This window comes from Prionailurus bengalensis, chromosome A2, assembly GCF_016509475.1.
Source record: "Prionailurus bengalensis isolate Pbe53 chromosome A2, Fcat_Pben_1.1_paternal_pri, whole genome shotgun sequence".
NCBI classification, from domain to species: Eukaryota; Metazoa; Chordata; class Mammalia; order Carnivora; family Felidae; genus Prionailurus; species Prionailurus bengalensis.
This window is the reverse complement of record NC_057348.1, coordinates 155464075-155480697: the sequence shown is the minus strand read 5'-3', so window position 1 is coordinate 155480697 and position 16623 is coordinate 155464075. Positions and strand designations below refer to the sequence as shown.

Sequence of the window (16623 nt, the reverse complement as noted above, 5' to 3'; positions counted from 1 at the left end):
CACATTGTTATTCTTTTACAACATATTTAGGCATTCATCGATAGTATACAGTATTGTTTTCTGAATTCCAAAACCTAGTAGTAATGCCTAACATACTTTGGCAACCTGCCTTTTTCATTCAATATTTTAAAAATTTTATATGTACACATAAATATATATGTATATACATACACACATAGAGAGAAAGATCTATAAATACTTATAGATCTAATTCATTCATTTTTACTGCTCCATGGCTTCCAGTATATGGATATACCACCATTCATTTATGAAGGAATTCTGTGAACAAGAGTTTCCATGGGAAAATTTTATATTCCAAACAATAGCTTTTCCAGTAAAAAGCTATTGGGTACTCTGGAATACTACAGCAGAGAAGTCTGCCACAGATTAATAATAAAAGTGTTCTAGGACACAGGCAGCAGTATTTACTAAAACCCAAGGAAGCACCTTAACATATAAAATGGTAAAAAAAAAAAAAAAAAAAAAAAAGGTAAAAGAAGAGAGAAAGAACAGAAATGCAGAAGTTAAAATGCAACTGCTCTTTCTTTAAAGCTCACCTCATCTGCTCTTTGAAGAACTCCAGTAATAACCTACAAATGTTAAAAAAATATATATTATAAACAACGTGTATTCCCCTTATCATACAAGAATTAGACTCAATTTTCATGGATCGCAAACTTGTTCCTATTTTCTTCCTAGAAACTATGTGAAAAGATGTACTAGCTCTTCAACCACAGTATTCTGCAAAGGGATCAGAGCTAAATTAGATTTTGTTCTTGACCTAAAATCAATAGTCCAATAGAGGCTAAGACAAAATAATTATAAAACCTCCACATGATATTAGCAAAATTGTTTTAAGTTCTATAAAATGGATACAAGTGTGAGGCACCCATCAATCATACAGAAGAGCTGAGGTTGTACTATAAGTGCACATACAGGAAAAAACTAACTCTTTGCTACATGCAGAAAGTCTCTGCTCAATAAATGTTTCTTACTGATGAAAATGAAGACAAGGGGAAGAGCGGCCCCGCTTTTAAAAGATATTTTTAATCTGAATTTGTACATGTTTTATTTTTAAAATATAATACACAGGTCTTGTAAAAGTGGTGAAAAATACCCAAAGAAGAAAATTCTTTCTCAAAGTCCCACCATGCAGAACAACCATCATTAATCAGTTTTTTACGTTTTGGCATATTCAGTGCCTATTTTTATAGGACTGTGATGATCCCAGATACGCGATTTGGTATATTTCTTAAAAACGTTTTGTGAAGTAAAGGCTGATGCCAATCTTCCCCCTTCACCTCCTGCCTCACTGAATTTCAGGATTAAAGGGGGCTGTCGTGAGGTCTACTTCATTCTTTGTTGGCATGCTACCAGTATTCTTCACACTTCATTAAAAAGCCATAAAAACAATTACAAGATCATTAGCACAGCCTTTCTAAAAGAAGCTTACTAAGGCTCACATAATTGCTAAGTCAAACATAGGACACTGCTCTGTCTGCTGTTAGCTCCAGATCCCTCAACACTGAGGAAACCACCAAATGGAGGCAAAAGGCAATCAGAAATGAGGCACAAATGTGAATTATGGCCCATGGGATGGAAACACTGAGCCGGAGGAGGGGCACCTGACCTGGCTCTTCAGGGGTTTCCAATACGTAATGAAGGTTTCAGTCTGCTGCCCTCCAAAAGAAGAGCACTTCTAGGGCAACATACTTCCTGTCCTCATTGGACCAAAGTAAGCATTAAGGACATGAAGTTTTAAAAGAGAGGCAGATACATACACCTAAATATATAGACGCCGGCCTCTAACTGTACTATTAGGAGATAACATTCCATGTGATGGAAATGATGTGAGGACAGGCAAATGCATTTTGTTCAAAAGGGGATCTTTAAGTTTATTTCAGAAGAATAAAATTCTTCATAATTAAAACTGATTCCCTAACTCCCTAACCAACAGGGCTTCTCCATCAGAGTCTCTAATGTATAAAAATCTTATTGTACTCAACACCATTTCTTCTCTGTATTCATTTTTATCCAACTTCAATTTGATAAAACAAAAATCCTTCTATATGCTGGGTATAAAGTTTATACAAAGCGATGAAATAAAAGCACATGAGGAAAACGTAATGCTATGCCTGTTTCAGAGAGTAACAATCCTAAAAAAATAAACTAAAAATAAATCATTTCCTTAAGTTGTAACCACTTTATTCCATTGCTCAACCATCTAGTTTCCATTTTTCTCACCTTCAAAATGGTTTCAAACAGAACAACAGCCATACCTCCTGCAGTGTCCCATCTCCCCCTGCAACAATGATCACATCTGTGTTTTCCAACAGTTCCAGGAGTTTCTTGGCTTGGCCCTCATAATCAGTCTGAAATACAAAAGAAGACTTTGGTAAATTTATCATCCTAGGGCCATAAGATCAAAGATGTAAACATCTGGGATATTTTCTTTAAAGTTTTACACAAGTCTTTCCTCAAAGTCTGCATAATTGATAGGCATGAAAAACTAAGCAGCTATCAAAGCAATTATATATATACTTTTGTACTGTTTAGAGCTGGAAGGGACCTCAGAAACCATCTTTAAGCTTCTTTAAAATATAAAACTCGGGGGTGCCGGGGTGGCGCAGTCGGTTCAGCATCAAACTTCGGCTCAGGTCATGATCTCGCGGTTCGTGAGTTCGAGCCCTGCTGTCAGATGTCAGCACAGAGCCTGGAGCCTGTTTCAGATTCTGTGTCTCCCCCTCTCTCTGCCCCTCCCCCAGTTGTACTCTGTCTCTCTCAGAAATAAACACTTAAAAAAATGTTGAAATATATATTTATACATATTTATATATATATGTTATATAAATTTATATGTTTATACACACACACACACACACACACATATACATATATATAAAACTCAAACCCAGTGATCTGTCTCCAGTTATACAGTTAGCTAGTCAAAGGACTCATTTCCAGTCCAGTGCAGATTCAATTACACTATTTACCAGGTGCCTTTCATCTGAAAGCAGGGAGTCATGTGTATATGCAAATACAGAGTAACAGATGTAATGAAAAGAGCACAGATTTGGGAGCCCAAGAAACCCAGATTAAAGGCCAACCCTGCTACTTTTTAGCTGAGAGGCCTTAAACTCTCAGGAGCTTAATTTCCTTATCAATGAGATTATGTGTGTTGGGGGATGGCGTAATAATAGCTTCCCCTTAGTACTGTTGTAAAGCAGTGTATAAAACTACTAAACTAGCAAGGTAACTGTTCATAACTTGTACTGTACTTAAATGAAAGGTTAGGTTTTGCTATGACTACACGTTAAAGATGTACAGGTATGATTCAGAGTAGTTACAACACAGTACCTAAACCTCACCATTTTTACTGAAAGTATTTCCTCAGATACGTATGCAGACTTCAATGAATCATCTCAGCCACTACCTCTAAAACCAAACATTAAATTTTAAAACACATAATGCAACTAATACTAAAATAGGAAACAGCCCTTCCTATTGACACTGTACAAGACACACTAATAGGCAAAGTACCTGAGCACAGTTAACACAGAGGAAAAAAGAAGCCCCTGAACTAACACCATTAATCTTATGATGAATTATCCCACTTTTATTCTAAAAATGAAATGGCTGGCTTTATAGTTAAACACACGTTTGCAAATAATTTTTTTTAAAAAGAATATATGTCAATCCTGATTAAGAGGATGGGTTGTGAGTATCCCAAAATAGGTGATCGTCAGGAATCAGTATGGGTTCGCTAAGAACGAGGCATTTTGGACTATCCTCATCTTCCTTGACATTACTAGATCAGTAGATATGGGAAACTAGACAGACATTGTATCTGCTCTTTAGCAAGGCAACTGGCAAGCTATGTGATGAGGTCCTCGGGGACAAAATAGAGAAATGTGGGAATGATACACTAGAATTTAAGTAGGTTAGTTAGCTACCAACTGAAGGTCTGTGCTCCAAGGGAGCAGCTCAGTGAAGTGACATCAAATTGTAGGTAGATTCCCAGTGATATTTCTTTAGGACTCTCCCTTGAGCCTTTCTCTATACAACACTATCAACAATAGAGGCAAAAGGTAATTTACTGAATATGTAAATGACACCCCTATTCCTCCTGGTCCTCTTACTCTACTTGATATTTCTTCTTGGCACTCATCACCATCCAACAAACCGTATGTTTGTGTATCTGTTTCCTATCTGATCCTTCCCTTTCCCACTTTGAAGCTCTTTGGGGACAGACGTGGAAAGTTTATTTTGTTCAGCCTGTATCCCCAATACCTAGAACAGGACTTAGCTCACAGTAGACAGTCAATAAATACTTGCAAAAAAATTAATAAATATGAATATGTACATGAATGCACCAAAATTCTAAAAATTTTTGACAGATTTAATAGACAGTTATTTAAAAGATTACGTTTATAAGGATAACATACTTGAAGATGAAAATTCCAAATGCACCAACAAAGGAAGGATTAAAAAAAAAAAGTGGCCTACTGATATTAAATAAAGAAAAGTGAATCAAGACACTAGCTAGCATGACATGACATGATATTAGAGAACTGTTACTTGTGCTGGGTATAATAAGGACACCGCAGTTACAAAGAAAGGTAGTCTGATTTTTTTTTTAAGTGCATACTGAAGAATCTAGGGATTAAAATGACATGATGTCTGTAATTTACTTCAGAGAACCCAGCTGCCAGGTGAAGATGTGTGCTGGGGACCACATGAGCCAGACAGCAGCAGAACTGACCCACAGATACATGAGTCAGGCCATCTTAGGCCATCCCTCCTCAGCCAGGCCATGGGTGAGACCAGCACAAGGGCAGCTCTGAACAGAGCACTGACCAACAGAATCAGAAGCAGAGAAGCAGTTGTCAAGGTGTTTCTTATGTAGCAGTAGATATCTAGTGTAGAAAGAAATACGGCAGTAATTATAATAAATGTTAATGGATTCAATGGTCCAGTAAAAAGACCAAAAAAAAAAAAAAAAAAAGTTGGATCCTTAAAATACCCTGTTTTCAAGCCTTTACCAGCAGTACATCTAAAATATAAAGATACAAAAAGGCTGAAAGTAAAGGGATAAAAAAATATTACACCAAGCAAAAACCAACCAAAGCAAGCTAGAGTCACTAATACTAGAGAAGACAGACTGTGGCAGAGGTAATACTGGGGCTAAAGAGAATTGCTCTCGACAGGGTCAAAGTGCAAGACAAATGAGGTGACTTGAAACGGGAGAGCAATCTATCAACACCATCTCAAAATATAAAAACCAAAAATGAGCAAAACTACATAGAGAAATAGAAAAATCTGCACTAACGGTGGGAGCGTTCTAATACCCCTCTCTCTATAGTTAAAGCAGAAGGAAAAAACTCAGGACACAGAAGACTAGAACCACACAACGAACAGACTTAACTCATTGGGCACAAGCAGAACATGGTACCCAATGGCTGATACTCTTTCATGCATACGAGGAACATTTATGAAAACAAAACACACGCTAGGCCACAAAACAAGACTCGATAAACTTCCAAATGCTGGAATTGTATAGACTACATTCACTGACCCATAATGCAATCAAATAAGAAATCATTAACAAAATGCTAACTAGGAAAAAAGGTAACTAGAAAAACTTTATATTTGGAAATTTAAAAACGGGTCTAGGGGCGCCTGGGTGGCGCAGTCGGTTAAGCGTCCGACTTCAGCCAGGTCACGATCTCGCGGTCCGTGAGTTAGAGCCCCGCGTCAGGCTCTGGGCTGATGGCTCAGAGCCTGGAGCCTGTTTCCGATTCTGTGTCTCCCTCTCTCTCTGCCCCTCCCCCGTTCATGCTCTGTCTCTCTCTGTCCCAAAAATAAACAAACATTGAAAAAAAAAATTAAAAAAAAAAAAAAAAACGGGTCTAAAGAACTCACTGGCCAAACAAAAATCATGATGGAAATTAGAAAATATTTTTTAATGAATGTTAATGAAAATATCATATATCATAACTTAGAAGATGCAGTTGAAGAAGTAAAGCAAAATTTATAGCTTGAAATAAATACAATGAAAAATGGTAAAACATAAATAAACATCCAAGTTAAAATGTCAGAACAGAACAGCAAGAAAAACCCTAAGTAAGTAGAATAAAGGAAACAATAAAGACAGACTAGAAATTAATGAAACAAACATAAACGAGAGGATCAACATGCCAAAAATTGATTCTTGGCAAGGATTAAATTGACATATCTCTCACAAGACTAATGAGAGAAAAAATGGGGGCACATATAAACAATATGAAGAATTAAAATGAGAGACTGCAAGTATTACAGAAACTTAAAGTCAAAAGGAGGAAATTAGGAACAACTTGGTATCAATTAATTTGAAAACTTCAATGCAATGAACAAATTGCTTGAAAATCGTGCCTTGCCAAAATTAATTCAAGAATAGAACCTCACTACTTCTAGAACCATACAAAACAATCTCCCCTCAGAGAAAGCTCCAGGTCCAGATGGTTTTGAGTTCAATCGAACATTCAAAGAAGAAATGTCAGTCCTACATAACAATTCTAGGATCTCTCATACGTGGAGCCTGAAACGTGCATTACAAGCACTCAGATGAACGTTAGCTCTCTTCCCCCTTCTCCCGTCCCTGGAGGTGGACAACTGAAGACCACATCTCCGACCAGCTGGACATGATAGGTCAACACGTCACGGTAAATTGGATTCAATTACCTTTTAATCTCTGATTTCATGAAAGTGTGTAATATTAAAAATAAACTACAGACTTACAAACATGAGAAGAGTGATTTTCACCAAATGCACACGCCTCAGTACCCCCCATATACATATCGCTTCAAAGTTTTGGGGCTTTGAGTGGAGTCTTGGAGCGTCTTCTCTATAGCACAATCCTTCTAACTTACTTTTGTCTCCTTGTCTTAGCCAAATGTCACAAATTCTACAGCTTTACCACTTAAAATTCCTCACCAGAGAGAAAATGTTTACCTGTCTGTGGCACTACCAAGTAATTAACTACTCAAAGTGGAAATTTTTTTATTTTCAGGAAAAGAATTCTTACAGCTATTCCTACTTTCATCTTCTAAGAGACAGTAATTCCACGTCCTATCTTGCAGATGAAAGGAATCAAGTTCATGCTTCCATCTAATCTTACTCTGAAAATGAAAAGCTGGCAGTGCTTTGAAAAAAATAAAAATAAAACCACTTTTATTAATGATCAGAACAAAGACACAACATTGATTCCTCTGTTCCCAGCTTCTTGTGTGTTAAGTGATTTCTGCTATGGAGTCAAGAGAAGAAGGTAAGTTATAAGAAGTTATAAGTAGCTCGGAAAAAATCAACACTCTGGAGCGTTCTTACCTTAACGACAGTCACATCCATGCCAGATAAGTGTAAAATCGGGGCAGCATTTTTTTCAAATAGAGTCCTGGCTTTGCTGTAGACAAAGGAAAAATACAAAAATGTTAACACAAGTTCTCAAGAGGGAGAATAAAAAGCCCAGCCATCCTCGCTGGAGTAGAACAAGAAGCAGATTTCCTCTATTTGTGCAAGTACAGGAAGTCGAACAATGAGTGATGAGCTTCTATGGATAGAAACGGAGATGCTACCACTCTGGGGCCTCCAGGAGTTTACCTTCTAACGCAATCAGCTCTTAGCCATCTGGGATGCTTACAGTTCAGAGTCTAGTTCCTCTAGAGGAAGAATGTTCACTGCGTATGGCTCCCCTCAGGAAACAACATTTGATTCATTCAGCAAGTATTTACTGAGGACCTACTATGTGCTAGACACAGGTATAGGGGCTAGGGACACAGCACAACAAAGCAGACAAAAACAACTAGAACTTAAGTATAATGTAGTAAGTCCTCATGGAACTGATTTATATTCCAGGGGTAGAAGGAGAGTGTATGTAACATTTTTCATATGGCCCGAGGGAATAAACTGAACCCCACAGAATACTGATTAATTCTAACTCAGTGGACACAATTTTTGATGAAGAAATACACCATTTTTAACAGTTTCAAATACTAGAGATCTCTCCATTTCTTGAGTTTCAAACCTGTAGTGAAATCCCAGGAGAAGGCGCAAAATTCTTTTCGATGAAGGCAGAATTTCTGCTAAGAAAGGGTAAGTTTGAAATTAATGTAACTTTAGGATAACCAACAGCTTGTCTGAAGCTCCTAGGCATAGTCACATCCTTCTCTTTATGGCCCTATCACTTTGTATACACCTCTCGTAGGAATTTTCCTATTGCATGACGATCAGTGATCTGGCAAGACAGTCTTTGGGACAAGACTGAAAGCCTTCCAAAAACAGACACCGAATCTTATAATCCTTGCATCCCCCGGCCTCTAGGATTACGTCTGGCACACTCAGAAGATATTTAATAAGTATCTGATGAATGAATGCGCTAATGCATGAATGAATAAACCTGCCCCAAATGTAGACATGTAAATTCTGCGGAAAAGGAAACGACACAATTGTGAGGTGATCTAAGAACAGAAACAGAGTCTTTTGAAGAATGTCTGTGTTTTAAAAGCATCAAATACATCATTCTGACAGTGACTCTTGTCCAGTGCAGGTGAGGAGTCAGAAACACAGCCCAAGAATCAAGGGTTGCACAACTTGCACAGAGTCCCCAATGGCATAGTCTCAGAGTTGAATAAATGTTAAGCATACCAATCAGTTGACCTGTTTTCTGCCCAAACATTTTCAACTATCACATCAAAGAAGAACAAAAGCTAGAACTTTCAAAACGCCGAACCTCTAACTTTCACATCCACATTTACTCAGTCCTCTTTCAAAGACGTTTTTTTTGGGGGGGTTGCTTGGGTGGCTCAGTCGGTTAAGTGTCCGACTTCGGCTCAGGTCATGATCTCATGGTTTGTGAGTTCAAGCACCGCGTTGGGCTCTGTGCTGACAGCTTGGAGCCTGGAGCCTGCTTCGGGTTCTGTGTCTCCTTCTCTCTCTGCCCCTCCCCCACATGTGCTCTGTCTCTGTCTCCCAAAAATAAATAAATTAAAAAAAAAAAAAGATTTTTTTTTAAAGCAGTTATGCATGCTTTGACTTTCTCACAGGCATTTTATACTAGGCTGATAAGAACAGATACTACACTTGATCTTAGCCAAAAGGCCGAGAAGCGATAGGCATTTTATACTAGGAAGAGACGCACAGGTAGCTCATGGGCCACATGTGCAGTGAGGCACAGACCAAATTCAACATTCTTTAAAAAGAAATAAGCACCAAAGGGCAGAGAGAAACACGTAACATTTCTGATTCTGAATTAAAATAGAAACGGAGAAGGTTGGACAAATTTTCACGAGAACCACTCAAAAAGTGTGTCTCCAACTCGTGATTTACACGAGCACGTCAGAAGCAAAGGGCACAAATATCCCCTGCCCCGTCTAGTGCCCTGAATGCTTCTTAGAACAAGCAGGGAAGGCTACATGAAGACCGCCCTTTTCCAGCTCACCGTTTCTGGGGCTTCCCCAACAGCAAAGGGCTGAGCTAGTATACTACAAATGCTTCTCCTTCCAGGGTTGTTTTCATTACTAGATTGATAAGAAAAGATCAGCTAGAAGTGGATCAGCTCTCACTGAGAAGCACAACTATGGACCAATCTCAATCTGCTATATTAATCATTTACAACAAATCGGTAAACTCCTCCAAGGTGAAGAAACAGGATTTGAACATTTGGGCTTTTATTCACGTCTTTACGTGATACGATGGCTACAGACAATCTCTAAAATGAAAGTGATTTTTTTCCCTTCTCATGTTCGATATAAAAAATTGAAAGTGTTACCAGGGAGAAATGCATTATTTATTACATAATTATAGGTGAGATAGCACCAGAGCTAAAGGAAAACTTTATGTACCTACAGCAATTTCCAGGTTCACATACACACCAAAAAAACAATTACTTCTTAATGTATTATTTATTAATGCTAAACACACAGTTATCTTATTTCTTAAAGTGCCCATGTAGTTTTAAACCAGCACTACATAATGAAATAGCTACACGATGAATTATGAATTATGCGTCAGAGCAGAGCCAAGATGACAAAAATAGTGCAATTAAATAGTGAAAGCTTGGGGAAAAAAAGATGCTGGAGAGCTGCAGAGTGGCGGCTGGCCAGAAGCATACATACAAGGGTTCACCTTGCTAAAAGGGACACTAACTTTAGAAGACTTTCCCTTGCCTCACCTTTAAAGATAAAGATTTTATACTCTTAGACAATAATCCACCTTTAGAAATGCCAATACCTTCACATGTAAAAATGTACACAGAACCTAAACTGCTCTAAAAAAGTTTCTTAATTTTTTAATGTAAATATCTAAGTAGGAACTTAATGTGTCATATTTTTCTTCATCAGAATTAGCAAGTTGCTAACTTACTAGGTCTCTAAAGGAATAGGACCTACAACAGTTATACTACAGTAGGCAGGGGGGAGTTACAAGCACTTTCGAGAAGGGGGGAGAGCAAGTAGAAACCGTTTTGAATCTCGCCAACAAGTCAAAAGTAATCACAGTGGCTTATAGTCCCCTTTTATCCAGTGCTTACAGGAAATAGAAATGCCCAACACATTATAGGCATTATCTCATCTAATCCTAAAGATGTCTATTCTATATGGCAATTGTATAAGGTAGGAGCTATTACTTTCCCATTTCACAGATGAGTACACTGAGGATTTAAGTTATGTAACTCCTGTAGTACACAGAACCGAAGAGTATACAAGTCTGATCCTTCCAACTCTGAAGCCCACAGAGTTCTCTGCCAGCTTCTGCCACAGGCCACCACTGTTTAGTTATCTTGGGTATTTTGATTATGTGGCGTGAGGACGAATGATCAACAGGCGTTAAGATTGGTATGTTCATGGGGGAGGGAGGTGGCTCTGACCAAGCCAGTCTGATAGGATTCAAGTAGGCAGAGTCAGTTCAGACAATCTGTAGTTAAGTGTCAGAAACTGCAGAACTAAAAATAAGGCCTGACTCCTCCTTCTATCTATAAAGCCACACTCTTTATTCTCAAGAAATTACTTCTTTCTTACTCAAGAAACTTATTTCAGAGACCCTGCGTTTTACACAAGACTACTTAGAAGCTGGTCCCAACTACTCTTTTTGTTGTTGTTGTTCTTAATATCATTTGACTTAGATCTTATACGATCCAACCTAATACGTATTTATTAATTTTCTGATCCTCAGAAAAGACAAAAAGAATTGTTCTGGTCGTTAGGGAGAATAAAAAATATTATTCCGCCCAACATACACACACACAACCTTTTAATCCTTACTATATTTTAAGAATAATTTTGCATCTTAGGGGCGCCCAGTCGGTTAAGCGCTTGGCTCTTGATTTTGGCTCAGGTCATGAACTCACAGTTTGTGGGTTCAAGCCTTCATCAGGCTCTGTGCTGACAGTGCAGAGCCTGCTTGGGGATTCTCCCTCTCTTCCTCTCTCTCTCTCTCTCTTTGAATCTCAGACACACTCGCGCGCTCTCTCTCTCTCAAAATAAATAAACTTAAAAAAAAAGAATAACTAAGTTTTAAATGATTTTTTTCTAAAAGACTTCAAAGTCTTTTTAAATTCACCTTTCCAACTAAATGAGAGCAGCACCTAAGAATGAAAAAAAATTTTTTTTCCCTTATAGTTTTTTAAAATTTATACACATTATTTAGAGCAGTTTTCAAGTCCAGAGTAAAAATGAGCACAAAACACAGAGAATTTCCACGGACGCTTTGCCCTGCTAAATGCACACACAGCCTCCCCCACTCTCAACGTCGTGCACCAGCACAGGACCCTTGTTATGATAAATGAACACAAACATGTGATTATTAACCAAAGTCCCATGGATTCCTCACACCTGAATGCCCACCATGTCTTCACACAACCCTTCCAGGCCAGCCAGACCAGGTCACAGACTGTCATGGGACACAGGAGGGACCTAACTAGTCATTCCTGTCCCTAGCACAACCCCCGCCCCCTGGCCCATCTCCTCCATCAGGAAGACTGAGGGCTCTCACTCTGCCAACCTCCAAAGACCTAGCTCAAGGTTCCCTCCTTCTGGAAAGGTCATTTCTGACTTCACAAGCCCACAGTGCTCTTGGCCATCGTGGAACATCCTGTGACAGAGAAGGCTCGATCATTGCCATCGCAACAGCAGGGGCTGTCCCCACACAGGGAAGACTTACGTGAGAGTGGGAATTCTGGGATTTTTATTAAACTGCAGCTAGACACGTTGGCTAAGCATCAGACAGCTTTACAGTTACAGCTCATTAACTGCTGTTTCTCCATTACAAGTTAATCGTACTGCTAGATGAGTACTGAGCCTTCTTCTTCCAATTCCACACAATCCAACTAGCTGCCTGATAGTCCAGGATTCCCCCCACCCCTTAGGAAAAGGGAGGATGTGACAAATCACAAACTGAGCTACCCTTTGCAAGCTGCGGGATTGAGAAAAACCGTGGCCTTCTTCACTTGCGCATTGGGAGGAATGAGTTGGTTGCCAAACACCTAAAAAGGAAAGAAGAAAAGTTTTAAGCAAATGTCTTTTTATTCAGTTAGCGATGACATATATTCTTTCAGTCCAAAGGCATTTACTTCCAGGAGACACAGTATCTACTCTGGGGGAAAAAATGTTCTTTCAGGATTTCATACTGACAAAAACACTGTGGGCAATAACAAAGTCTACCATTATTTAATGACAATCACCTAAATTCTATAAGAAAAAAAACCCTGCTTCATCTATTAGAGGTAAGTAACTTTTCTGTTCTCCATAGGCTACGGCCAGGTTTATTATAAACACATAATCAGCAAGGCCACAGTCGATCAGAAGGGAAGTTTAACCCATTTGTCCTCAGTTTTCAGAGTATAATCTTTTCTCCTTCAATTTAGTACTAAAGCGTACTCATAAAGAACCTATGTGTTACCAATTAATCTTCATATTTTCAAAGCGCCTGGATGGCCGAGTTGGTTAAGCATCTGACTTCAGCTCAGGTCATGACCTCATGGTTCATGGGTTTGAGCCCCGCATCAGGCACTGTGCTGACTGCTTAGAGCCTGGAGCCTGCTTCAGATTCTGTGTCTTCCTCTCTCTCTGCCCCTCCCCTGCTCATGCTCTGTCTCTCTCTCTCTCTCTCTCTCAAAAACAAACATTAAAATTTTTCATCTTCAGATTTTCATACATATAGAAAATAAACCTAATAGTCTATTGCCTCCTCCTCTTTGCGACCTTGTATAACTTGATAGCCAAATAGCATTAACTAGCAAGGAAAAGACGACACTTACTAAGCACCCAGTATTTGCCTCTGTCCTACACATTATTCTTAGTTCTCAGAAACTAAGGAGGTATTAAATGTTCCCATTTTAATAGTTGAGAAAACCACAATTCAGAAAGATTAAGTCATATAGTTAATAAATCACAAGCCTAGAATTTACATGCGACTCCAAAGCCCAAACTTCTTCTATCTGTCAGCTCTGAAAAGCAGATAAAGGAGGTGGCGGCACTCAGAAGCACGCAGAACCGGATGCGCAGAACCAAGCTGGGAACAAAGGTGAGCTGGCGCTCTCCCACCTGGGCTGGAAAAGACCATCACCAGAAGGAGTGAGTAGGAAAGCTCCAGAGCCAAGCTTTCAGGTCTTTGATTGTGGAGAGCAGGTCTGGGCCAATGAGGCAGACTTCAAGTGTACAAGCACAAAGTAAAGTCAGGAGAAAAATGAAAGTTACACCAAGAGTTTTATTAAGTGACTCTAAATCCACTGTGTCCCTGACAGTCCTGGGGAGAGCTGTTCTCACCACGCACAGTCTTTTAAAACAAAACAAAGCAAAACAAAACACTTTCTGAATGCTTCTGAAAGACCTACCATGTGTTTGTAAAAAGTTTCTGGTGTGTTCTAATTTCTACGGTTTTCAGTTTTGTTGAATTCAACCTTAAAATTTCACTGCCAAATCTCCAAACATTGTAATGTGTTCTTTCTCTAGCCATATCTTTTCTGGAATGTGGCCAGAAGTCATTTAATTAACTAGTTTCTCTGGCCTACCAGATTGCAGATCTACAGTTCCCAATGATTCTCCTGTGTCCCGGTTTCCTAGTCTCTCCAATTCTTACCTACCTCCAGTCTCAGGTTTACAGTGGGCTAAGGAGCTTATGTGAAGCTACAGTACGTTGAGTTTACGGGAGATTAAAAAAAAAATTCTTTCAAGAATTTAGACTGTAAAAGGAAGGACATAAACACAAAGAGTAATGAGAGTAGGCTCTAAGGATGAATTCACTTCCGTCTGCCAGATGGAAGGAGGTCCATGGGTGCTGAGAAGTAAAGAATTAGAGCCGTGGGAAGAGGTAAATATGAGGGAGCAAATGGCTAGGGGAGCAGTCTCTGAGAAAGGAAGAGACGGCACTCAGAACAGAGGTGGACCCATTTTCCTTAAACAAGAAAGAGAGGACCCTGTAACCACTCTTCCTTAGGGAGAAACAAAGAAGAGCGTCCCCTCCCAAGATTTTCCAGTTGCTAATGGAAAATTAGCTTGGGTGGGAATCACCTCGAATTTAATACTGAAATTTGAAATTATATACATATATATATATATATTTTTTTTTTTTTTAAGAGAGTGAGTGTGTGTGAGTGGGGGAGAAGGGCAGAGGGAGGGGACGGAGGGAGAAGAGAGAGAGGGAGGGGGACGGAGGGGGAGGGAGGGGGAGGGAGAGGGAGGGAGAGAGAGGGAGAATCTCAAGCAGGGATCACACTCATCACGGAGCCCAACATGGGGCTTGACCCCACAACCCTGGGATCATGACCTGAGCCAAAATCAAGAGTCAGACGCTCAACCGACTATGCCACCCAGGCGTCCCTTGAATTGATTTTCAAAACAGCAGAGCCATAGGAGATAAAAACAAACAACATAAGTAATCAAATTCTTAACCACAGATTTAGAACAGTTAGATAATCATCAAAGAGAAGAATTTATTAATAGTATCTATTGTCATTGTCATCTATGAAAACATTTCAGTAACAAATATGAGGCTTGCCACCACATCTTCTACTAAATACATCATACCTTTGTCGTTTTTTACTTCATGTTTCCTTTTTGGTATTTCTGATATCATAAGCTTAAATGACATACAACAAAAAGGCAACTCAGGAACTCATGGAATTTCACCTGCAAGGTATAATGTACAAACTTGGAGGGGATGGAAGAACAAAAACATGGTCTTGAACTTGAAAGGATTTTTTTTTTAATGTTTTTTATTTTTGAGAGAAAGAGAGAGAGACACAGAGTGCGAGTGGGGAGGGTCAGAGAGAGAGAGGGAGACACAGAATCCGAAGCAGGCTCCAGGGTCTGAGCTGGCAGCACAGAGCCTGATGTAGGGCTTGAACTCTCGAACGTTGAGATCAGACCTGAGCCGAAGTCGGATGCTTAACCGACTAAGCCACCCAGGCGCCCCATTCAACTTGAAAGGATTTCTAATTCAACCATAACTAATGCAGCCAGATAGAGGAATATTTAAGTGCAGTATCACAGGCCTGGGAGAACACCACACACATGGTAGGAATCAACTGTGCTAAACAGGCTTTAAAAATATGAATCAACAGTTTTAAGAAGATTTGACTTCGAGGGGCAATACCTGCTCTGAACGGACATCCTTGGGGGTTATTGGGAGCAGGGGAGATTCAGGGCTTAGTCTGATCTTCAAGGACAACCACAGACATGAACAAACTCCCCGAGCTCCAACCGGCCCACTTAATGCACTCTTAGGTCAAATCCAGAAGTAAGCACGTCTAAAGGGGTGGGCGTTAGAACTGCTCTTCACCAGATGGCTAACTTCCTCCAGCTCTCTTCAGAGCTGGCTCTCAGCCTGACTCATCCGGATAGTAGGAAAATCTCTCCAAACCACACCGAGGCAAGGCACCGCGCAGGTCCCCTGGAAGAGCCGGGGTGTTCTGCGCAGTGGAGATAAAGCGGGTTTTCACTTTAGCACATTAAGTGACATTACCTGAGCTTCTTGGCAGGCGGCTCTCCTTAGCAGGTTATCACTATCAAAGCAAACAAAGAGAATGAACATTAGCTTTAGCAAGCAGGTTAAGATCCAAACAAGTAAGACTGGCTTTTTCAAGTATTTAAAAAAAGAAAGTACAACCCTTCCCTATAAAATACCCAAGTGAAAGTTTCTAAAAGACCTGTAACAAAGCACAGGCACTTGTGAAAAGTACTTTCCCTGAATGAAATCCTGTGTTAAGTATTTACATAATGGTAGACAAAATACCGCTCCCTCCAGGACGCCCACATCCTAATCCCCAGAACCTGAAAATATGTCACCTTACTTAGTTGGCAAAGGGGCTTTAACAGATGTGATTAAGTTTAGGATCTAGAGATGGGAAGATGATCCTGGTTTTATGCAGGGGAGCCTAATCTAATCACAGGGGTCCCTAAAAGCTCTTGCCTGTGATCAGCAGCAAAGGGGACTATGGAAAAATTGTCAGAAAGGTGCAAGTTTGCTGGCCCTGAGGACGGGAGGAGGCCGCCAGTCAGCGAATGTAGGTACCTTCTAGAAGCTGGAAAGGCAAGGAAATGGCTTCTGCCCTAGAGCCTCCAGAAGGAGTGCAGTTCTTGTGGACACTTTGATTTT

At 39.7% G+C, this 16623-nt stretch overlaps 1 protein-coding gene and 1 pseudogene across 3 annotated transcripts in view; both read right to left on the bottom strand.

Annotated features, from left to right (window-relative positions):
• AGK (acylglycerol kinase) overlaps positions 1-16623 on the bottom strand; it is an 81301-nt gene that overhangs the window by 37153 nt on the left and 27525 nt on the right. For all 3 annotated transcript variants that reach the window (XM_043589732.1, XM_043589733.1, XM_043589734.1), the window contains exons 3-7: positions 15991-16030; positions 12432-12511; positions 7363-7438; positions 2280-2372; positions 558-590 (exon numbers count right to left, since the gene is read on the bottom strand). In XM_043589732.1, coding sequence (XP_043445667.1) covers positions 558-590; positions 2280-2372; positions 7363-7438; positions 12432-12511; positions 15991-16030 — 322 coding nt within the window. The remainder of the gene's footprint in view (positions 1-557; positions 591-2279; positions 2373-7362; positions 7439-12431; positions 12512-15990; positions 16031-16623) is intronic.
• Positions 8984-9144, bottom strand: LOC122488871 (annotated as a pseudogene).